General features: G+C 47.8%; 11 protein-coding genes and 1 non-coding gene across 12 annotated transcripts; 6 read left to right on the top strand and 6 right to left on the bottom strand.

Moving 5' to 3' along the window:
• Window positions 1-3: 3 nt before the first annotated feature.
• SJAG_04323 (cardiolipin-specific phospholipase) lies at window positions 4-1,728 on the bottom strand. The gene has a single exon (XM_002175401.2). It carries the CDS (start codon window positions 1,610-1,612, stop codon window positions 338-340), a length of 1,275 nt encoding a protein of 424 aa, XP_002175437.2. The 5' UTR covers window positions 1,613-1,728; the 3' UTR covers window positions 4-337.
• Window positions 1,729-2,267: 539 nt separating this feature from the next.
• Window positions 2,268-3,147, bottom strand: SJAG_04324 (40S ribosomal protein S4). The gene has a single exon (XM_002175402.2). The coding sequence runs from the start codon at window positions 3,085-3,087 to the stop codon at window positions 2,299-2,301; it is 789 nt and encodes a 262-aa protein (XP_002175438.1). The 5' UTR covers window positions 3,088-3,147; the 3' UTR covers window positions 2,268-2,298.
• Window positions 3,148-3,298: 151 nt separating this feature from the next.
• Window positions 3,299-5,247, top strand: SJAG_06382 (hypothetical protein). The gene is made up of 2 exons (XM_011050712.1): window positions 3,299-3,419; window positions 3,472-5,247. The coding sequence occupies exons 1-2, from the start codon at window positions 3,377-3,379 to the stop codon at window positions 3,687-3,689; spliced, it is 261 nt and encodes an 86-aa protein (XP_011049014.1). The 5' UTR covers window positions 3,299-3,376; the 3' UTR covers window positions 3,690-5,247.
• SJAG_04325 (acetyl-CoA transporter) lies at window positions 3,896-5,613 on the bottom strand (the record flags this gene model as incomplete). The annotated part of the gene is made up of 3 exons (XM_002175403.1): window positions 3,896-4,617; window positions 4,695-5,351; window positions 5,427-5,613. 3 exons carry the CDS (start codon window positions 5,611-5,613, stop codon window positions 3,896-3,898), a joined length of 1,566 nt encoding a protein of 521 aa, XP_002175439.1.
• A 537-nt stretch (window positions 5,614-6,150) lies between these two features.
• Window positions 6,151-6,993, top strand: SJAG_04326 (hypothetical protein). The gene has a single exon (XM_002175404.2). The coding sequence runs from the start codon at window positions 6,190-6,192 to the stop codon at window positions 6,808-6,810; it is 621 nt and encodes a 206-aa protein (XP_002175440.1). The 5' UTR covers window positions 6,151-6,189; the 3' UTR covers window positions 6,811-6,993.
• A 290-nt stretch (window positions 6,994-7,283) lies between these two features.
• On the top strand, window positions 7,284-9,361 carry SJAG_04327 (glycosyl hydrolase family 16). The gene has a single exon (XM_002175405.2). The coding sequence runs from the start codon at window positions 7,861-7,863 to the stop codon at window positions 9,049-9,051; it is 1,191 nt and encodes a 396-aa protein (XP_002175441.1). The 5' UTR covers window positions 7,284-7,860; the 3' UTR covers window positions 9,052-9,361.
• On the bottom strand, window positions 9,187-9,273 carry SJAG_16183. The gene has a single exon. It is a non-coding gene; the product is annotated as a tRNA-Val (tRNA).
• A 1,257-nt stretch (window positions 9,362-10,618) lies between the features above and the next one.
• On the top strand, window positions 10,619-12,403 carry SJAG_04328 (NAD transporter). The gene is made up of 2 exons (XM_002175406.2): window positions 10,619-11,014; window positions 11,158-12,403. The coding sequence occupies exons 1-2, from the start codon at window positions 10,852-10,854 to the stop codon at window positions 12,102-12,104; spliced, it is 1,110 nt and encodes a 369-aa protein (XP_002175442.1). The 5' UTR covers window positions 10,619-10,851; the 3' UTR covers window positions 12,105-12,403.
• On the bottom strand, window positions 12,329-15,262 carry SJAG_04329 (hypothetical protein). The gene has a single exon (XM_002175407.2). The coding sequence runs from the start codon at window positions 15,109-15,111 to the stop codon at window positions 12,394-12,396; it is 2,718 nt and encodes a 905-aa protein (XP_002175443.1). The 5' UTR covers window positions 15,112-15,262; the 3' UTR covers window positions 12,329-12,393.
• Window positions 15,263-15,396: 134 nt separating this feature from the next.
• Window positions 15,397-21,191, bottom strand: SJAG_04332 (M phase inducer phosphatase Cdc25). The gene is made up of 2 exons (XM_002175409.2): window positions 19,993-21,191; window positions 15,397-19,886 (listed from the first exon to the last, which is right to left on the bottom strand). The coding sequence occupies exons 1-2, from the start codon at window positions 20,232-20,234 to the stop codon at window positions 18,350-18,352; spliced, it is 1,779 nt and encodes a 592-aa protein (XP_002175445.1). The 5' UTR covers window positions 20,235-21,191; the 3' UTR covers window positions 15,397-18,349.
• On the top strand, window positions 15,542-16,456 carry SJAG_04330 (rRNA processing protein Rrp15). The gene has a single exon (XM_002175408.2). The coding sequence runs from the start codon at window positions 15,573-15,575 to the stop codon at window positions 16,200-16,202; it is 630 nt and encodes a 209-aa protein (XP_002175444.1). The 5' UTR covers window positions 15,542-15,572; the 3' UTR covers window positions 16,203-16,456.
• Window positions 16,571-17,158, top strand: SJAG_06383 (hypothetical protein). Its single transcript, XM_011050713.1, has 2 exons — window positions 16,571-16,781; window positions 16,872-17,158. The coding sequence occupies exons 1-2, from the start codon at window positions 16,650-16,652 to the stop codon at window positions 17,004-17,006; spliced, it is 267 nt and encodes an 88-aa protein (XP_011049015.1). The 5' UTR covers window positions 16,571-16,649; the 3' UTR covers window positions 17,007-17,158.
• Window positions 21,192-21,813: the final 622 nt, after the last annotated feature.

The raw sequence follows: 21,813 nt of genomic DNA, 5'->3' as shown, positions 1-21,813 counted from the left end.
AAATTGCAGTAGACGTCTGTATTCAGTATAGCGAAGCGCAACAAACTCACTATTTGTGTGCAGAAAGACGAAATATACTATTGTATATATTTGTATTTGTTACTGACATGAAAGAAAATCATATGTCAATTCATAAAAACAGCATTCGTTAGTCAGAGTATCGAAAGGTGCGGTCGTTGGAGGAGAGAGGACGGTGAATGTGGTATACAGAGATGGATTGAGAATGGAATGGAGGGGCAAGTGAGAGAGGAAGACCCCAAATCGATAGCCAGGAACAGAGAAGAGTAGATCAGATTCATGGGCGGCAACAAACGCTCTTCGGCATACCCGAACGAGCTCACTCAAAATTCATTTCACGGAGCACAAGCTCATTGAAAGCCTCGGGGTTGTCCAAGTAGCAATGATGTCCTGCGTTTTTGATGATATGATGCTCAGCGAGCACTCCATGCTCCATGAGACGTTTGGCCGCAGCGTAACCGGCGCTTTCATCCATCCAATCGCGGTCGCCGTACATAAACACGGTCTTGCACTGGACATGGCCGATGCGATTGATGAGCGACCGCCGAGCAAATGCACCGGGAGCAAGTAAATGTGAAAGCGCGTACTCGCTCGAACCCTTAAGTGAAAAAATTGCATAGCAATAGTTGTGAAGAGCCATGAACGTGTCCTTTGGCAGTGTAGAAAAACGAATGTTGGTCCACGTACTGACAAGTTTAGGACCAATAGGGCCAATGGAACGCAGAATTGCAAACGGAGTAATGTTCCAATTCCACAAGAGGGCAATAGCCTTCGGAACAGGGTTGTTTGGCTTGGCTGGAGCGCTAGTGCTTGTTCCTTCTTGGGTCGTCGCCTGATCTTGCGATTGCGTGAACTCGGCCATAACATTCGATGTCTGGGTTTCCGACGTGAGCACATTCAGTGTTTCCACAGCTTTCGACTGCTCAGTACGAATTTCAGCATCATCATCGCAAGCATAAGGATTTTCGGGAACGGCCACAGGACTCACGAGTAAAAGCTTCTCCACACGCGAGGGATACCGCATTGCATATACGGCACTCAAGTAACCGCCCATACTGTGTCCGACGAGAACCATGGACTCTATAGACTTGGCCTTTCTCCATTCCTCGAGTGAGTCAACGAAGAAGCCCTCAGTCTGCTCCAAACGTTCAGCTGCATTCTTTCCCTTAACACGGAAAGGCGGACGAGCTGAACAGCCCATACCGAGCCAATCTACGAAATGAAAGTTCCAGTTTTGAGTGTTGTTTTTCGTCAAACCATCCATGTTCCGAAAAAACAAAGCCAATCCAGCACCATAACCATGCAAAAAAACGATCTCCTTCTTTTTGGTGTCGTTGATTGTCTTGCTGGTAATGCTAACTTCGTGAATCGTGTCTTTCTTAGGACCAATCGGCGTTTCAATTACCTCAGCTAGACGTTCCTGATCCTTGTCATTGTCACGAAGAAAGTCTACTTGCTTTAAAACTTCTAATTCAGTAAGTTTTGCATTTTGTGCTGAGGCTCCTCGCCACCACTGACTGAATGACTGCCGAAAGGAGACTGGAAACGTTGGATTCTTCGGATCCTTCCGAAGAGCTTTGTTTATACGCATCATATGCAATGATTGAGCTCGTTAACTATGCAAAACAGAGTGCAGATAGTCCGAGAAAATTGGGCTCCACGAGCACAGCGACTAGCTCCTCTTATAAGTAATCTGTTACCAGCTGTCCTTCGGAGCTTCGCTTTATGGCTGCCGACCCTGACGTAAGCAGACGATTGAGATAAGGTTCCGGGGCAAATTACATAAGCGAGAGCGGGGGCGCGGAAGAAAAGCGGGGAGGAGGAAGGGTGCGAAAAAGGGTCCATAAACGCGACAGGAAAGACGTTAAGCGAGAACCCCGCACAAGCTTATATGCGGTTTGAAGGATAATGGGAAGTAGTAAGTAAAAGTGAGAGAGAAGGGCATATATACGCTTTTCCCTACGTTACGGCGCCAATTCGCACTGTCATACACGGAATCCAGAAAACGTGTAGCCGTGGTGACGAACAGGCGTTTCATGCAAGCTAACACGAGTACAAAACGGCCTCACAGGAGCCCTACCATGCACCCACTCGTAACTCTAATGGTCCGCCTAAACCTTACAGAACACGCACGATACATGCCACGCGAAAACACAAACCGTCCTATACCGACCAGTCAAACAACTACTGAACAACCCCTTCCTCAACACGTTCAACATTCCACATGACTTTCATTCCACTTCACAAAATGCCCACGAAAATGAAGATACATTGATGTTTTTAAGCAAGTCCCTTAAGAGCGCGTCTGCGGTCACGCTCCTCAGCAATGCTAAGCTTGACACCCTTGCCCTTGGGAAGAGAAATCCAGGCCTTACCGGCCTCGCCAATAACGAAAACGTTGGACAAACGAGTAGCAAACTCACGGTCCAAAGCGTCCTTGATGTGAACAATCTCGAAGGAACCCTCATGACGCTCACGGTGAGTAACAACACCAACACGACCCATGTTACGACCACCAGTGACCATAACCATGGAGGAGGTGTCGAACTTGACGAAAGACTCAATCTTGTTGTTCTCCAAGTTCAACTTGACGGTGTCGTTGACCTTGATAAGAGGGTCGGGGTAACGGATGGTACGGCCATCGTGGGTAACGACAAAGGGAACACCCTTGGCACCGAGTTGGACGCGCTTGACCTTGCACAACTTGTACTTGGCCTCCTCGGCAGTGATGCGGTGGACGGTGAAGCGACCCTTGATGTCGTAGACGAGACGGAAGTGCTCGCCAGTCTTCTCGATGCTGATGACGTCCATGAAACCAGCAGGGAAGGTAGCGTCGGTGCGGACCTTACCGTCGACCTTGACCAAACGTTGCATCAAGATGGCCTTCACCTCGCGACCGTTCAAGGCATACTTGAGACGGTTACGGAGAAAAACAATCAAAGGAAGACAGTCGCGAGCCTTGTGGGGACCAGGAGAAGGCTTGGGGGCGTAAGTGCCCGAAAGCTTGTCCAAAAGCCAGTGGCTGGGAGCGGCAACACGCTTAAGATGCTTTTTGGGTCCTCTAACCATTTTCCAAAGGTGTTAGGTTCAAGGTAAGTGGCATTAACATGGTTGTTATTTTTTCCGCTGGACGTGACTGTTGTTGGTGACAACCCTACCCTACTTGGGACGACGCTTCAGGGTTGTGTCATGTGGATGACATACGTCAGTATCGTTTAACGAGATGTATCGAACTCCAACGAGCCCCTGCACCCCCGCTCCACCAAAAATGACTCATGTGTGGGGGCAGTGGGCTCGAACTTGGGTAAAAGAGGGATGCTGCTTGTTGGTACCAGCTGTATCTTTTTGACCGAACAGTATGGGAAGAACCCCACTAATTCGTTTTTGTCGTCATTTTATTCGTAAGAACCGATCAGAACCGGAAAAATATAATGTTAACAATTTTTCCCGCAGGAAGCTCTCCAGAGCGATTTGTTCACCCGGCCTCCAAGGTCCCTTTGCCTCCCAGCTTTTCTGCCAGTGCTAGATCTCAGGCTTCGAAGCCTGCATCCGTCACACGCGATTTCTTTTTTAGTCGCGAAGAACTGCCGATGCGATTTCGCTACCGTATGCTCAGCGTGAGCGAGATGGACGCCATTGATTCGGCGGGTGCTTCGACACTCGATCACTGAGGAAACTAGCAGAGATAATTTTTATCATTAATCGTAACTCGTTCTGAACAACGAAAGAACAGAAGACGTAAGCCGCATTTTGGAGTATAATAAAGGCTTGGCGAGTGCTAGAGTGTGTAAGTAAGTCTTAGCGAATACGAGGATTGGTGAATTAGTCAGGAGTGCTGTTACGGAAACACCCTCCAAAGAAGCATACAGTGCCGCGCCTACACGTTAGCCGACGTGGGCGCAACAGCCCAAGAGGAACGTGGCGCCTTCTCCAGCTTGCGCAAGATGGGGAGAATAACGGTGTAGAGGAGGATGGTTGCTGTCAAAATACCTACGACGGAAATGGAATAGTAACCGTCACTCCTCATAATGCAGGTGCCACCCTGTGCAACACACTGAGCTTTCGAGTCGTCTGTCGCACACGAAAGCTCACTAGATACGGAACAGAAGGAAACGGTCATTGCATTGGCTGCCTTGAGCAGCATGTATTTGGGCCAGGTGCCACCCAGGTTGCTCAATGTATTGAGAATGGTCATATACGTGCCCCCAATAAAAGGGTCTGAGATTTGGCTGTGAAAGACACCAATCGCGACGAACTGGATGGTGCCGACAGAGGAGCTGAACAAGTAGCAGAACAGAATGACGAAGAAGGAATAAACGTTAATAGTGGTATGGGTTAGGAGAAACATTAGCAGGACGTTAAAAGCGTTGGCGAAGATGCGCAAGCGGTAGCCCAGAAGCCATTTCGACAAGGGCCTGTGTTGGCTTGCTCGACCGATATATACTCCAAGCGCTAAACTTATGGGGAAATCGATAAGAATAATGATGGAGAGCAGTGCATTGCTCAGTCCCTTTTCAGAGAGCTTGAGAAACGTGAGCGTTTCGTTGGCGACGAAGCCAAGCTTGCACAGTAATAGGAATACAGAGTAGTGGCGCATGTCTGGATTTGAGTTAACAATGGAACGAGACAGAAAAGCATCATGTGTATGGACACAGCTGGCACGTTTGAGTACATACTTTTAATGGAAAAGACCCGGAAAATAGAGGCCCAGATGCTCCTAACGTCTTCAATGGTCACAGAAGCCTGTTCGTCCACGACACAAACGAGAATAGATGCGACGAAGGCAACAACGGACCAGAAGCGCAAATAGCCAGACAGTGTCACGAGTCCGACATTGGGTTTTGCAATGGTGGGGAGAAGCTTGGAAGAGACGGGGGACATGAGAACGAGCAGAACGGTGAATGAGAGGAAAAAGCCTGTATTAAGGCCGACAGATTGCGCCGTAGAGGCATAATTAATTTGTTCGGGCTCCAGCATATTCAAGGACCAGCCGTCCACTGCAATGTCCTGTGTCGCACACAGGAAAACGAGCATGAAGCTCCAGAATGTGAACGCGTGAATGTGTTCCGAGCTGTGTTCGATCCAGTCCTCCACGCAGAAAGAAAGGAGAAACATTGCGAGAGAAATTAGTAGTATACACGGCACAATCCATGTTTTTCTCCGTCCAAACTTGCGAAAATAAAAGGTGTCGACGATGGGACTCCACAGCACTTTAAGGCTGTATGGGTATGAAGCCAGCGAAAATACGGCTAGCTCGGCGTATGTCGAATGTGGACGCAGCAGATACGGTATGCTGCCTTGTACAAGGCCCATCGGCACGCCCTGCAACAGGTCTAGTTTCCATGTTTGTTAGGAGAGTTCGGGAAAAAAACAGTCGACCGGTGAGTTTAGAGCGCGTGAAAACTTACACAGCAGTAGTAAAAGTGCAACGTTGCGCTTCTGTCTTCTTGTTAACGGAGGAGCCGGTGCCAATGGCTGGGAAATAGGCGAACGCAGGAATTCGTCTTTAGGCGGCAACGACGGCGCCTCCACCGGCACCATTGTGTCCGTAGCGTGTTCGTCCAACGATTGCAGCTCATAATCATCGCGGACCATTCCGTGTCTGCGTGAAACCGCTGAAGGAGACCGAGACATGTGGTGCTGAGTACGGGCGGCCTAGCGTGTCGTAGACGATAACATGTGTTTGGCACCTCTGAACCAGCGCGCATTGAATTAAGCTCTGGCAATAACGAGCGCGTGTGGCCCCCAGGTTTCGCGTTTCGTGACGTAGGGGACGGGATCCCCCGTCTTTTGGCGTGTCTGCCGTCCAATGCGCTAACCGGAATAGTGTATTATAGAGCAACAGTAGATCATCCGTAAACTTTTTAACGAGTTTTTAAAGAGCTAGTGCGTTTAGCTCGCTGCAGTTTGTAACGTCTCGGTGAAACTCCCTCTCCCCTTGTCGGACATCCCTGAAGCGACGTCATAAGGTTTGTCGCCGATTCCTGGATAGCAGCAGCGACAACCGCGGTTGGCTGCTGCATCGGCTATCTGCGATTAGCCTTCCATAGAATGTTCCATCGTGATCCGTACTCGTAAGATCACGTGACTTTAGGCAGTCATATAAAGTCTCGGTGGGTCGTCATTTTCGCCAACCACACTCGACACAGAAGCGGTACTCAACGAATCAACATGGCTTATCCCACTTACGACCCTAAGACTCACGTTTACATTGCTAAAATTGTCGGCAAGGCCGGCGAGGGCAAGAACATCCTCAAGTACTTGAGCGCTGTTAACGAGCACGCCGTCAAGAACGAGCCCTTTACTCAATGCTACTACTTTGCCACCGACAACGAGAACCCTGAGTTCGTCTGGGGTTTGGAGCTCTACGGCAGCAAGGACATCCTCGAGAACAAGCACAAGAAGTCTGACCGCTTCCTGGACTTCGCTGGTTACCTCTCTGGTGCCACTGAGCCCTTGGCCGAGCCTCTTCAACTCATGAACTACGAGGTTGTCGGTGGTTTCATCGACAAGTCTGGTGACGGTGCCAACCCCAAGACTGACGACCAGGTCCTCTATGTCGAATACACCGCCAAGTCCAACCCTGAGGCTCTGAAGGCCCAACTTAAGGTGGACGACAACGCCGAGACCAGCTTCATCATCCACTCCCTCGACAACCCTAACCTCTTTGGCACCATCACTCGCTACTCCAAGGCTTCCGGTGTCGTTCCCCAACCCCAAGCCGTCACTGACGCTGACGTCAAGGTCCAACGCATCAGCTACTCTGGTGTCGGCTACTTGACTCATCCTTAAGCATTTTGATCTCGATCGTTCCTTCAGTTGCCGGTCGGCTGGCTTGTTTCGGCCGCTGACTGGCCGGCACTAACGTTCTCTTATATACATTTACGGTACGTCTTGTGTGTACGTGGTGCATATGCACAATTCCAAGTATTACAGCACCATACGAATAATGAGTTTGAGTTTTGAAAATCAACACCGAGCGGTTGCAGTACGTCGGCGGGACGCGACGCGTAGAAAGCTTAAAGCTTAATTTCGTTAGTGTCGGCTAGTGTGACAATTGGTGACTGGCGTGGTGAGCTGTTTGTCCGAGCGGCTGAGTACGTCATACATTTGTCGCTTTGTGCGTTTCTTGTAGCGTTGATTGGCTGAGAGCAGCCCCGCATTTGCGCACACGAACCATTCTCTATGGAATTATTGGACAATTGCGTTGCTAATTACCTCATATGTACGTTTGCGGCGCAGCGTGTAAAACCTTAAATGCGTCGAATTTCGAAGCGACTAGACGGCCTCTACTGACCTGCACAAAACCTGTCCTCTACCAGCATAGACGCACAACACACCCCAACCGTGTCATGTCCATTTCCTTTATGGCATACTCGTCTATTCAGTGCTGACTGAGTTTTTCTGTACGTTTACATCGTGAACACATTCACGACCTCTTCATTTACTGTAGCAACCCATTTTTGTCCGTCCTTTACGAACACTGAACGCTTTCTTTTTCGACTTTGTTCCCTATCTCCTCCTCAAGGCGTCATTACAACACTTTTTCATTTGCTTTTGTTTTCATACGTTGACACTTGTTGGCTCTAATCATTTGCTTTTCTCTCTCTCTCACTCTCTCTCACACTTTCTTCCTATCTTTTTTCCTACATTTATTCGCTCTCTTACATATTTTGCTCACTCATCATTTGCTCCATCGCTCTACTGAATCTGTGTTGATCTGTCTATCTTCAAAACACATCTCTTGCTGAGCATTCATTTTAGCTTTTCTCACTCTTCTTTCTGTATCTCTTTTTTCTTTTTTTTTATCTTTGCATATACTGGTATCTCTAGGACTCCATCATGAAGGAAGTTACTTCTCCTACACCGACGAAGGAGGAGGCCGCTGTGTTTGTTGACAACGTCCCCGTGTACCCTTCGTCTGAAACACTCAACACACCTACTCCACCAGCAGTCAAAGATTTGGCTGACGAAGCGTTGCCTGTCGAAGCCGATGAACCACCGAAGAAGTGGTTCACTAAGAAAAAAAAGTGCATTCTTGCTGGTATCATCGTTGCCATATGTTGCATCGTGGGAGGTGTTTTGGGCGGTGTGTTTGGCCATCAGGCTCGCGAACGGAACAAGCATCCCTCGTACAAGAAGCGCCAGTACACTCTTGTTCGAAACTACTCGGGCACCAACTTTTTCGATGGCTTTGAGTTTCAAAACATCACTGATCCTACACATGGTTTCGTGGATTATCTTCCTCGCAACGTTAGTCAATCCTTAGGTTTGCTTTCTGCGAACAGCACGAATGTCATCATTCGTTCCGACAGCACACACAACGTCACGGCTGGACGGCCGTCCGTTCGTATTCAGTCTAACGACTACTACAACCAGGTGCTTGTTATTCTTGATCTTGTCCATATGCCGTTTGGCTGTGGAACATGGCCTGCATTCTGGATGCTTGGTGATGACTGGCCAAACGGTGGTGAAATTGATATTTTGGAGGGTGTGAATCGTCAGGCTGCGAATCAATTCACCCTGCATACCAAGGACGGATGCACCATGAAGGATGCCAAGCGCTTCCAAACCGGAACTAATCAAGCATTGGATTGTTATGTATATGCACCTGACCAAGGCTCGAACGCTGGTTGCGGCGTGTCGTCCCTGTCGTCGCTTTCCTATGGCAGTGGTTTTAATCAAAATGGGGGCGGTATTTTCGCGTTGGACTGGCGTTCTGAGGGAATTCGTGCATGGTTTTTCCCCCGTAACAGTACCCCTCCTGACATATACACAGCCAATCCCCAGCCTCATGACTGGGGTTATCCAGACGCTGATTTCCCCAACACGTATTGCGATATTGACACAAATTTCCAGTCCCAACGTATCGTTTTTGATCTTACATTTTGTGGTGATTGGGCTGGTGCCGATAGCGTGTATGACCTTTTCGGCTGCCCCTCCACCTGCACCTCTTTCGTCGCTAATTCACCAAAGAACTTTACCGAGGCTTACTGGAACATTAGAAGCCTCCAAGTGTTTAAGGGAAAATAACAATCTGACATATCGAACTCCCTCCTCTACCTTACTTTATTTACAGATACGGCTAATCAATATTTTCATGAATGGTTTTTGTTCACGGGTACTCCTGCTAATTGTTGCGGCGTTTGCTAGCAAAGGCAAAAACGATGCACTTACCAGGGATCGAACCTGGGACCGTCTGCGTTTTCAATCTATGTTGTAAAGCAGAAATCATAACCACTAGACTACAAGTGCTCACGTTTTGTTCTAGTTTTTAATAGATTATATTCACCGAGTCTTATTAAGAGTTGTATTTACTTGAATTAATACCCACTTTCTAGACATAATACTACAGTTTCTTAAAGAAGAACAAGAGAAATCAAATTTCGTACTTGTGATTGTTCAACCTTGACGTGTTGAAGTCTTAGACAAAATATACTGTCTCTAACAAGACTTGATATCGTTTTTTGCAAGAATCGTAATTCGGGCAACTCTTTGTAAGGTACTTGTAGAATATGGCTCTAAACAGTTTCAGAACAACCAAGGAAAACGATTTTTATTTGTTCTTATTTTTACTAATAAAAGAGTGTATATGAGAGTAGTAGTATTCATAGTCATGCTTGTGGAAACACAGTAACAGTTTATTTTTACGTCCTGGTATTTATCACTCCTTTTACACTCAGCAATTGGTGTGTGCAGCGTGTTCCTTTGTGTACTCTTACTTGTCGGGTGTTTGAACTGTTTTCTATGCAAGATAATGCTGTACTAAAAATAGTGATTGCTTTTAACATGAATCTAGGTGCTGCAGAATTCGTAAAAAAAAATAAAGCTTATTTGGTCTAGAACATAAGAAAAAGAGAAAGATGCGCCTTCTTACAGATAGGACTTTATCGAGTCGATTGTGCGTTTATCAAAAGTCGCGACTTTCAGGTAAGTGACAAAGTTTCGTCGCAGTCAATAACATACTATGAGCAGGCAATTCATTCACGAATATTTGTTAAAATGGGGCTCGATTGGCGGGTTTATGACGCGCGAACCTTTGCTATTATCTAACCGAAGTCCTGCAAAAGTCGTAGACTCAAGTGTCTCGCTTAAGTCAACTGAATGGTCTTTGCTATATATCTCGATGCAACACTGTGTTCACTTCGTTTAGTACTAAAAAAAAAAGCGTTTCTTACGAAGTTCTTCTCAATTAAAGCACTTAGAAAATATTGTCCTATCCAATCTACCTCTGCGAATTGTGACCATAAATAGCTCTTTTTGTTTTGAGTATGAGATGGGTTATTTAGACATCAGCTAATCGAAGAATTTAAGTACAAGGACTCAAATCCCTGTCAAGTTTGTATCGTCTCCAACCCGCTAGCTACTCTACAGAATCCATTTCATTAGTCAGGAATTGTGCTCTGCTTCAATCCTAGTTTTGTTCACTTTTTTAAATAACCTCGCCTGCATAAACCTTACTCAACTCTAAACAGGATAAAAAACACTTCCCCGCGCAGCAACACCGACTACCCGAGTTCAAATCGCGCCTGCTCCACAATTTTTGGCCCGGACCCCGCTAAACCTTGGTGTTGCACGCTGCGCGTAGGGCATACTCCCACCATAATCTTTACTGATAGTTTGGCTATCTCCAATTGTTGAGAATTCAAAAGGGCACTGGCTGCTCTATTCAGGCAGCAATAACGGCCATTCCAGGTCTATCACTCACCGTCACACACAACTTCGTGTTCTTCTTCTTGTTTTCCGCTGAACTCCGTCGGTTCGGTTAGGATTGACAAATTCTTGTAGTTGGGGACAACTTTGATTTGTTAGAAGGGCAATTGAGTTGCCTTAATGCTAGATACCACGATAAATGCAGTAGCAGGAGGAGTCGCTGGGATTGCTTCGTCACTGTTTGTTGCTCCTCTGGATGTTGTGAAAACTCGTCAACAAGCTCAAAAGGGCAACATTTCTCCTGTCTCCAAAAAAAGAGGACATGCTATACGTAACACTTTTGGTATGTGTTATCGATTGAGGATATTGGACCAGAGCAATCTGTCTCTTAGTTATTTCGTATGACTATGAGTTTACAATGAGTTTTCTGCTTTTGCTTTCGCTCCTTTTATGACCTTTGTTGCTCAAACTCTAACTAACCTTCAGTGCTTATGTTTAAAATATGGCAACGGGAAGGCATTCGTGGCCTTTACAGAGGTGTAGGACCGTTAATGCTGGGTTATTTCCCTAGCTGGGCAATTTACTTCAGTGTGTATGAAAAATGTAAACGGGTTTTTTTTTCCGAACATCGATCGAAAGCCTGTACCTCGTCCGTTGGTAAGGATGCCGCCCAAGAAGACACGCAAAAGGGTTCACCTTTTCAACCGTACCAAATCGCATGTGCAATGGTTGCCGGTGCAGCCAGTGTCAGCCTCACCAATCCTATATGGGTTGTAAAGACGCGACTCATCACCCAGGAACATCCGGATTTACAGACGTTAAGACGCGTTGCTGCCGAAGCCGCGACAAAAATTCAATTTCGAAATTTGCAAATGGATACGCCGTCAGCAAAATGGAGAATGCCAAGGTTTTGGGCATGGAGGCGTCAAAACCTTACAGAATTCAAAAAGCCTCTTCTCGCTCCAACTGGTCCCGCATGTGCGCCACGTTACAACAGCACCTTTGATGCATTTTACAAAATCTATAAATATGAAGGTATGGCTGCTTTTTACCGTGGGCTGATGCCCTCTTTATTTGGAACACTGCATGTCGGCCTCCAGTTTCCGTTGTACGAATACTTCAAGGATAAGTTTCTAGTCCTCGCTGGTGAAGACCATCAGTATCTTGGAATTATTTCAGCCGCTTCCCTATCCAAAATTGCCGCATCTGCGGTCACTTATCCTCACGAAGTACTCCGGACACGACTACAAAGCCTAGATGCTCCGACACATAATTCAATGGCCTTACTAATTCGCGATATCTGGCGATCAGAGGGCTGGAAAAAGTACTATGCGGGAATGGGTACAAACTTTATTCGCACAATTCCTGCTAGTTCGGTGACGCTTCTCACATTTGAAGTTGTCCGGAAGCTGGCCTACCGCATATCAAGCTAGTAGTTGCTATTACAAACATGTCTTACCAACGCACTGGTACTGTGCCATGCTTCTCTCGTTCCACTAGCATGTACCAGTAGTCTTCTACAGACTGCTTCCAACACAAATAATCCCCCCAACTCTCTTTACGTTCTACCAGCAATTCGGGCAGCTTCAACGTACTTAGAATTGCGTACGAACCACAGCCTTATGGACTTTGTTTCTTTTCGTTTAAGGAAACAAACGACAACATATTCATTTGAAAAAAAAGAATAAAATTGTAATTTTTCATCAAACTCTAGGAGCGGTTTCATGAGTTGGGTGCAAGGTTTTCGTCAAAAATGAATGGGATGCCTCTGGTTATATGTAGCTGTTTTGCATCATCATTCATGTCCTTATTTACAGGGACACGAACAATGTGTTGCGAAGCTGATACAGCCCACGTTGCATGTAAGTAATTGGGTGTTTTTCGTCTAAATAAACGGAATTTGTTCTTATTCCGCTTTGCATCGAGTAGCCGATCAAAAAAAGCAATTTCTGGATCTGTAATACTATGCGTAAGTCGATACTGGACGAGCGCGTCAAAGGCGGCTGTTTGAGACAACGTTCGAATGTACTCTGTGAGATCATGCGGTACGTGACGACAGAACTCATCTATTAAAAATTTTGGCTTTCCAGATGCTTTATCTGGCATGATGTAGCGTCTGAAGTTTAGAAAAACATTTGTAAAAAAACGAAGAAAGGAGGCTCGAATCTTGTCAGAATCAAAAGACGAAGACTCGCAAGGAAGGTAAACTTCTGAAAGTGATTGCTGCGACACGGTTAAACCACAAGCCATGCATTGATAGTAAGCCACATCTAAGGGCTCTTTAGAAATAGCACAAATTTTTGCTTCGCCATTAAACCGTTGGAGGTTAAAACAGTGACCTTCTATCCACGTGTTTCCTTGCTCATCCGTGAACTGCTGGGTATCTCCAATGTTTCCTAAACCTCTATTTGCATCGTAAATCGTAGACGGGGCCAGGGAGGTAAAACCCGTTATAGACGGCGTTGCTCTCCCTGGCACATAGTACTCGTTAAAGTAGGCATTGTCAGGCAAGGGAGTGGGTTGACGAGGAACAAGCGTCAGGCTGTCAGACTTGTTCATGAACCGGTCAAAACTTTTGTGAGCAGAAAGGCGAAATCTTTTGTGGGAGACGATGGAAGCGCGGTCTAATAGAGACGACTTCCGCATATGAGTGGTAGATAGATGAGTAAACATTTGACGCTGCGGAAGATTCCTCAGTTGCTCCGTACCAAAGGCGTGGAAAACAGGCGCCTGCGGACTGGGGTCGTTTTTGCGAAACACGCTGGAATGTTCCCCAACGAGAATGGATATTTTGCTTGATTTTTGGACATTGCTTAGTAAATGATTTGAAATTGGCATCGTTCCATAGGGGTACGCTTCCAAACTTGATCGGGGAATGCCACGCTTTACACCCTTCATGGGTGCTGACATAGAGAGGAGATACAGTAGCTTTTTTTTATATCTGTATGGAATGCTTTGCAAGTGCAATGAGGGCGGAACAGTGATGTGATCCTCATCAAGATTACAAGTAAGAAAGGGAAACGATATCGAGGTTGAGGTACCATCAGGCTGAATGCCCACAATGAATGGTCGTGAGTTATCCATAACTGAAAACAGACGCTTAGGAAGCACAGGAAGATACAATCCCTGCCAGTGGAGAGGGAACAAAAGACTTAATAGAGCACGCGAGGCGCTGTAAAGGATAGAGGGACACTGGGAAAGAAACACTATGTTCTTTTCCTGTGTAGCTGCCTCAAACAAGACAACTATTTTTTCCACGCTGAGTGCATGCACAAGTGGATAAAGGTCCACGTCGCCAAAGTCATGCACATCAAAGGACGTCGAAATGCGAGTAAAAAGATGTGCATTTCCAACCTCGACTTCGAGTTTTAACGAGTCACGATCAAGCTGCTGAGGAATGTCCACACACAAATTGTGCACAAATCGTTCCAGTGGCAGCCAGTCGTCAAACGGCGGAGCATGTTCTAGCTGTAGCATAGGTGCAATTACTAAACGCAACCAATCACGGTAGAACGTTTGCATGTTTGGATGCCGACCGACGATGCCGACGGCATGCGGTTTCCAACACGAAACTCCCATAGATGTAAGCTCTTCGAGACTTGGCATAGCGCCTTGGTAAAGATCACACATCATACTCGTAAACGCTTGGATGCGTTCCTCGCAACTGGCAATCGCACGGTTCAAGTCTTGGCGGTTGTTTGGCGACTCTGCAAACGGGAGATCTGAAAGCAGAGACGATAGCGTTATTTTTTCAGCAACAATTTTGTCACGCAGGGAAATCGACATTTCTTTTTGTTCCGAGGAAAGGTACAGCGAGTACCATTCACGAAACCGTCTGTCGAATATCTGCGTCTCTGCGGCGGACAGCGGAATCCAAAAGACAATGCAAGTAGCAAACAGGTCCGGTTTCCCATCGCCCTGAGGAAGCAGGAAGGAGTGCCAGGCTGGTTGCGGCTGTTCTTCCCGGACAGCCAGTGAGATATCGTTTGGGAACACACACATGGGGAGCAATTCCCGGCCATCAAGACGTAAATTGGGATAAATAGACCGGATGACAGGAGCATATTTAGCGCGAAGAGGGTGGATGTGGGGTATGTACTTAAAAGGTTCCAAGACACCGTCTTGTTGTACAAGTGCGTCTGGTCGTAGCTCACTGCTGGGAGGCCCAGCATTTGCTGGAGGCTCAAACTTTCGTTTTAACGACAACGAGAATCCCGACGTAGGAGACACTGGCGAGCTGGGAGACCTCGAATGCGTCAATTCATTGTTTAATGAGTCTACGAAAAAATCTCTTTTCCGAGAAAATTCGTCTACAATGTTTCCCATAGACATAACAGTATCTTCGAAATGAGGTGCGTCAACAAATTCCTCTTTTTGCGGATTTGCAGATTCTACTAGCCAATCATCCGAAAGACCTGCTACAAAGGCAAAATCTGCCATTTGCAAGATTTAGCTACTTCTACAGAACAAGTTTACTGTCAATTTTCGTTAGTACGAGGCAGAGCCTCATTAAGACTCGGAAGGACAGACGAATCTCCCTAGGAAAGCGAGCGAGAACGAGGGGGGGGAGCGCATGGGGGAGGGAGCGAGGGGGTGATAGATCTCGCTAAACGGATAACGAGAGACAGAGAGGAGGAACGAACCGTAACGGGGAGCAACGACGTGCGCTATTCTACTTAGCGATACGTAAAACTTCACTGCACCACACTGCACAGCACAGCGTAACAGTGCACTTCATTGCAAAGCGTTATACTGAATAACGACACCTTGGATTACCGTGCCCTTTCGTGCACTACGGAGAGTTACACTACAGTTCATCCTTATACACGATACCGCTCTCCAACGAGCTCCGCCGCGCTCACGACCTTACGGGCTTGCTACGCTGACTCCTCTCTACAGCCATGGCACCAAAGACTGCAAAGAGAAAAGGCCAGCCGCAGGACATTGAGATTGTCGCGACGGAGGATGTGGAGAGCAAGCCCTATGTGCAGGAAACGGCAGAAACTGAAGACGTGGCGTCTTCTTCAGGCTCCGAATTGGAGGATTTGGACAGCAACGACAGTTTCGACGAAGAGATGAGTTCTGATGACGGGGAAGAAAAACAAACATCGACGTTTGCAGACGGAATTGCAGAGATTTTGAACGCGCCGGCTGGTGCCGAAAACGAAGAGGAAACTCCTATTTTGAGTTTGTCAAAAAAGTCACGGAAAGTTTTACATCAAGACCGAGAAGCTCGGAAGGCCAACAAGCTTCGGCGACTCAGACGTCGGGAACGACTTCGTGAAGAGAATGTCGGCCGGATTGCTCGGATGTCTGAGTACGGCGAGGACAAAATTCCTGAGGTTCTTCAACGTGAACGCAATCTTCGTCGAATTGCACAACGAGGTGTTGTGCAATTGTTCAATGCTGTCCGCAGCACCCAAGTCAAGGCGAAACAGACCGCGCAGACCGTTTCTGGAGGTCGTACGGCCCGTGAACAAAAGGTGAATGAGCTTTCCAAGACCAGCTTCCTCGACCTCATCAAGTCGTAAGCGGTGCAGGAACTCTTGTTACGAAGATAAGGCAGCAGCAGCTGAGGCTGACAGTGCAAAAAAAAAACTACAAGTCGTATATCTTGACTTGTTCTCAACGGATTCTGTTATAGATTTTTTCTTTTCCACGGGGTTGCATACGGGTAATCGAAAATGGTTTCAATATGAGGGAGGGTGAAAACGAAAGTGTATTATTAGTTAGGAAAAAGCATTAGTCACACTTTGTTTTAGAATGCTGTACTTGTGAGCATTTTGCTCGTTTCCTGTATGTCTGTTTTTTGAGTTATCTTACCGAATTCGTTTAGATAAGTTTGTGCGTTCATTGTCGGCTGAGCTCGGCCTGCCCTGGAAAAGCTGCTGCAAGTAAACAAAACCTTAACAAATCACTCGGCCTCAGAAATCTCTTGGGTGTGTTCTAGAATTGCAGTTGTCATTTTTTACGCCATAATGGGCTTCTTACCGCAGAGCAAGACTGCGTTGTGGGGATACGCCATTCTGGCAATCACATGGTCTATATTTGTATTCGGTATGATCTTCGTACTGGGACTTATTCGAGTACCCATTTACATTGATGGCAAGGTATGCAATCATGCAATTTGAGATGTGGTGCGAAGACACACATATCTCTGCACTATACAAACGTCACCGCTAACGAAAATAAAAATCAAGAGCTCCCCCATCCAGAGTTATTATCCCTGCTTGCTAGTGCTCATGTTCACTGTAGTCGCCTTAGTTTGGGTCAGTTTCAATTGGCTCGGCCTCAAGTACTTTCGACACTCACCGAGTGCCGTCAAACGCTCTTGAATCATCCATATTCCCACAATCGCATCCAGCATCCTACCCTCCCAGCCTGCTTGTCATCCGTATCTCGCATCCAACATGGGCTCACTGCTTGTTAAAAAAAATAATAATTCTCGATTCGGTTGAAGGAACGACAATGCTTGTGTGTTAACGTGTATGATTTTTGCTTTTGGTTTTGTTTATTTGTGTATATGTGAGAGTGAAGTGTAATGTTTGTGCTTTAATCGCCCCGTACTTGTAGAAATTCGTACTTTGATAATTTTTTATTTTTCACTCAGGAGCAAAGAAAATGAGATACACGAAAAGGCACTCAGTGAAGAATAGCTGGATCAGCAACAATTCACAGACGCGAAACAGTAAACAATGGGGGAAGGAATCGTGCGCCAGTAAGACAGTATTTCTTCACCGCTCAAACAAACGGATGTATATTCCGCGCTCGAGCAAGAAAATAAGAGAACAGTGAGTAAAACACTCCTAGGTGAAGTTAAACGAAAAGCAAGAAACCGTTTATATGAAGAAGAAAGAGCAAGAGGGAGAGCGAGAGGAGAGGAGAAGACAGGACGTGCGTCATAACATCATCAAACCGTAAACCCAACCATACCTATTTTCCTCCAACACATGCACGCAGTAATCCCTGTTTGTCTCCAATATCCTCTCGTTCGTATTGCTTTCCTTTTTTTTTGCTCCTGCCTTCCTCGCTCACTCCTTCCCTCCCTTGCTCGTTGTTTCCAAAGACCGTTTCTTTTGTTTGGGGGAAATGCTATGGCCCTTTGGCATTCGGAAATGCTCAAACAATAAGCAAGCTCGTCAGCGTAAATCAGACAAAAGCTTTCCTCGGAGCTTAAGGCTCAACTCAGCAGAACAAGTGGAAGCCAAACGGTGTGAACACAGCTCAGTGAAATAGAAAGAAAAATGGGGAAAACTGATGAAAGGAAAGTGTAAAAGAAAAGTTGATGGGAAATGTTTAAGGCTAGAAAACATGATAGCTTGTTAAAAAGCACAAAATGTTTCATTATCAATGAGGCATAACGCAAGTTGCTGCTGCCAAAAGATACCTAATGCTTGCAAAAGGGGATTACTGTATGCAGCGACAATAAAGAGCACAACATGTATCAAAACGAATGTGTATGTACATGCAGATGAGCGGGTATACAAACTCGCATTAGGCTCCCGGTGCAGCAGCCACTAAAAGAGGTTTCAAATTCAAGAAAAAAGACGTGAAGAAACGGGCGGACACGCGTGTGTTCTGGGCGTGAACAATTCGACAATGTCTATGAACAGTAACGTCAGTCCCCACTAGCACGAAAGAAAGGAAATAAGAAAAAGAAAAGAAAAAGAGAAAATGTTTAATAGCGGCGACGGCGTGAAAGGGAATGGGAAGCAGTCGGAGAGTCCTCGACGCTTGAGAAGGTGTGATGTTGTCCAAAGGTATAGCTTTTTGTCCTTAAAAAAGTAGAGTTCCGTTTAAAATTATTCATAGCCTTCGTACAGGTCATAACGTGCGAGGCGTCATTCATAGAAACATAATTAGCCGGTTGACAGCGATCTTTATTTTTTTCGAAGAAGGATTTGTAGCCGCCGTGCAGAATGTACACATCAGGATAATATAGGTATGGATAACGATGGCAATTCTGCTGACGGTCGGTGTTGCGCAGGTGCAGGGCTAAACGAGGTGCACGGTGTGCACTGTGCTCGCAATGGAAAATAAGCACAACGCGACTCTTGCGAGGATTTGTGAAGAAGTGGTCGTAGATTGCCTGCTTTGTGTTCAGGTTGATGGCACTTCCAATGTGACCACCAGAGTACTCGTACTCAAAACGGCAGTCTATAATCACAAACTGATCAAACACGTCTTTGTATTGCCCGTCCAGCAGGCTCAAAAGCGTCTCCTGATTAATACGCTTCAGCGAGTCTTCTTTGACCGAAAAGCAAGGCAGCTTGTAATCCTCCACCCGCGTCGAAACACCCAGCGGTGTGTCAGAGTACGGCTTGGGAGTCATTTGCAGCAACGGCTGCTGGTTCCAAACACCAAGCCGCGAGGGGCTTTTGTTGAACATGCTGCGGGTGCGTTGCATGAGAGGAGTTCCCTGATCGTCGTAGTCGTTGGCATCCTCGCGAGCATACGGCAATGCACCAGGGGCCAGGGGCGAGTCCGGGACGCAATCGTCGTGCAGGGACGTGGAATGGGCCAAACGGTGCGGGCGAACAGGGGATGCCTGGAACAGGTCCTCCAACATATCGCTGTCCTCTGGCTGAGCATCCATCCAGGCGGAATCCATGCCGCCGCGCTTGCCCGGAAGCTCGATGAGACAGGGCGACAAGTCCGAGTCCATGTCCAACGGATCATCCGCCTCCACAGAGGGTGTTATGGTGCCGTCATCGGTGATGAGGGACTCGACTGTGGTGGTGCTACTCTCACTGCATGTGCGCTGGATGGCGAGTGCGACCTGACGAGGATTGTGGGAAGAAAGGGCTCTTCGTTTTTGGATGGAACTGGAGGATGTGGAGCGCGAACGCAAGAGCGGCCGGGTTGCCTTGGAGAGGCCGGTCGGCAGCCGAGAGATGATGGGACGGCGGTAGGGAAGCTGTTCAACAGTGCATGTGCGGGCAGAGGAGGTAGGGGGCAGCTTGGAGTATACCTTTGGACCCTTCGGGACGAAGAGAGAGGCTGCACGAGACATGGGCTGTGTGGGAGACAGCATCTCCGCGTACTCCTCGACGTCGGGGAAGTTGTTGCTCCGCGAGCGACGCAGAAAGGTAGATACAATGGCCTCGTCGGACGGCGACTCGTCGACAATGGAATGCTTTTCCACAGGGACAGGCGTGTCGTTGCTGCACGAGAGCGAGCGGAACAGGGAGCGTCGGGGAGTGGGTAAAGAGGGGCTAGAACAGGGGAACGGGTTAGTAGGCGGGGCAACACACAGGGTCCTGCGGCGCGCAGCAGCAGCCAGCGGCTGCTGCTGCGGGCGGCAACAGGCGACGTGCTTACCTCTTGTCAATGCACATGTTCATTGAAAGATCAGCGGCCAGGGAGGATGCTGGAGAGGGAAGACAGGCGGGTTTGCGAAAAGGATCAATGAGAAGCGACTTCTTGTTCTTCTTCGTTTTGGGAAAAAACAGGTTGAGGTCGGTGGTTTTTGCGATGCTCGGAGGCACTTCTTTCACCGTGTGCGGGCGCGAAGGCGATTGCAGCGCAGGTTGGACACGAACAGAAGACAGAGGAGAATCCATAGACACAACGACACTGTGCGGCAGGATCGGGCACAGAGGGCAGCAGTAGCAAGCAGGACCAGATCACAGGAGGGTTGTTCGGTCTGCAACAAAGCTAGTAGTGGTCCGCAGAAGGAGCACGAGGGGAACAGGCAGTGTGTTTGGGAGAGTAGGAGCACAGGCAGCTAGCGGTCGCAGAGTAGGTCCTTGCCGTCGGTAAACAATGCACACTCAGGACCGGGACTTGTAAACAAAAGCAGCAGATGGAAGACGAGGCGCACACACGCACACGATATCCCGAGACACTTCACTTGGATACTCGCAATCTACGCACTTGCAGACGTTTCCGCTCGCAAACAGACACACACACGCACGCAACGACGCTCGAGTTCACTCACTCGCCAACGAGTATGTGTGCAGGGACAGCACAGACACAGCCCAACAAAAGCACGGGACAGACAGCACGACACAACAGGCACAGCAGGTAGAGCACCAGCAGCACCGAGCCCGTCGAACACGCAACGAAAACTCTCAGAAAGCAGCGGCAGCAGGGCCAAATCAAGCTCGGTCGACTCTAATCGACGACTCCGGTGGACGAATGCACGAACGGACCGGCAGGCTTCACTCACTCGACAGATTCTCACAGTCTTTGCACCGGTAACCTTAATCCAGGCACAAAAACAAACAGCACGGCGACCAAACAAACAAACGAAGCAGCAGCAGCAGCAACAGCACAGGCAGCAGACGTGGCACAGGGAAACACAAAGACGAACAAAGGCTGGAAACGCAGCTTCGACTCGAGTTCGTCCGTTGGTGGGTGTTTGGTTCTGGTTAGAAGGGCAACTGCGTTCGAAACTCTTGGGCCTTATAAGCGAAAAAAAAAACTCCCGGAACAAAACAATGAAAAAAAACAGGCACAACTACGCAAGCAATGCTCCTCGTTTCGAGTAATGTTCGTCGTCTTTTTGTCGTTTTCACTTTGTTCTTTGTTATTTGCTGTTATATCCAAATACGTAAATACAGTCGCCATGGCAACGGCGAGGGACAACAAACTACGTCATGCAGCGGTATGGCCGTGATCGACGGTGAACGGCAGCAGCAGCAGAGTGAGCAGAGAGAGTGTGGACGAAAAGACAGTCGCGCACCAGTCGGTGACGCACCGGAGACCCGGCTACGGCATGGGAGATCGTCGATTGCGCAAGCGCAGGCCGATTCCAGGAGCAGTTTTTCTCAAGCTGCTTCACACAGACGTCACTGGGCAGCGTCAGTGGCCGGCGATAGCGGGAAGAGCTTTGCAGCAGAAACAGTCGCAGGAACAGCTCCCCCAATTGCTGCAGACGGCCGCATCGTCCCGTCAGCGCAGACCGGCATCTGCATGCTTCCATTTCCACGCTTTCGCTCTCGGTCGGGCCCGCCTCCCTGGCTACTGCTTGCTACTTGCTCGCGTCCACACACACTAACCACCTCTACGCCGACACTGGCGACACTACAGGCGACACTGGCCACGAATCCCAGACGACCGGCCCTGCTACCGCCAGCTGCCCCTCTCTAAAGCAGTGGAGCACCCACAGGGGGGGCGTCTAAAGACAAGGACAAAGGC

The sequence above is a fragment of the Schizosaccharomyces japonicus genome (assembly GCF_000149845.2).
Source record: "Schizosaccharomyces japonicus yFS275 unplaced genomic scaffold supercont5.2, whole genome shotgun sequence".
NCBI classification, from domain to species: domain Eukaryota; kingdom Fungi; phylum Ascomycota; class Schizosaccharomycetes; order Schizosaccharomycetales; family Schizosaccharomycetaceae; genus Schizosaccharomyces; species Schizosaccharomyces japonicus.
Note: the sequence above shows the minus strand (reverse complement) of the source record. Positions and strands in the feature narration are given on the sequence as shown.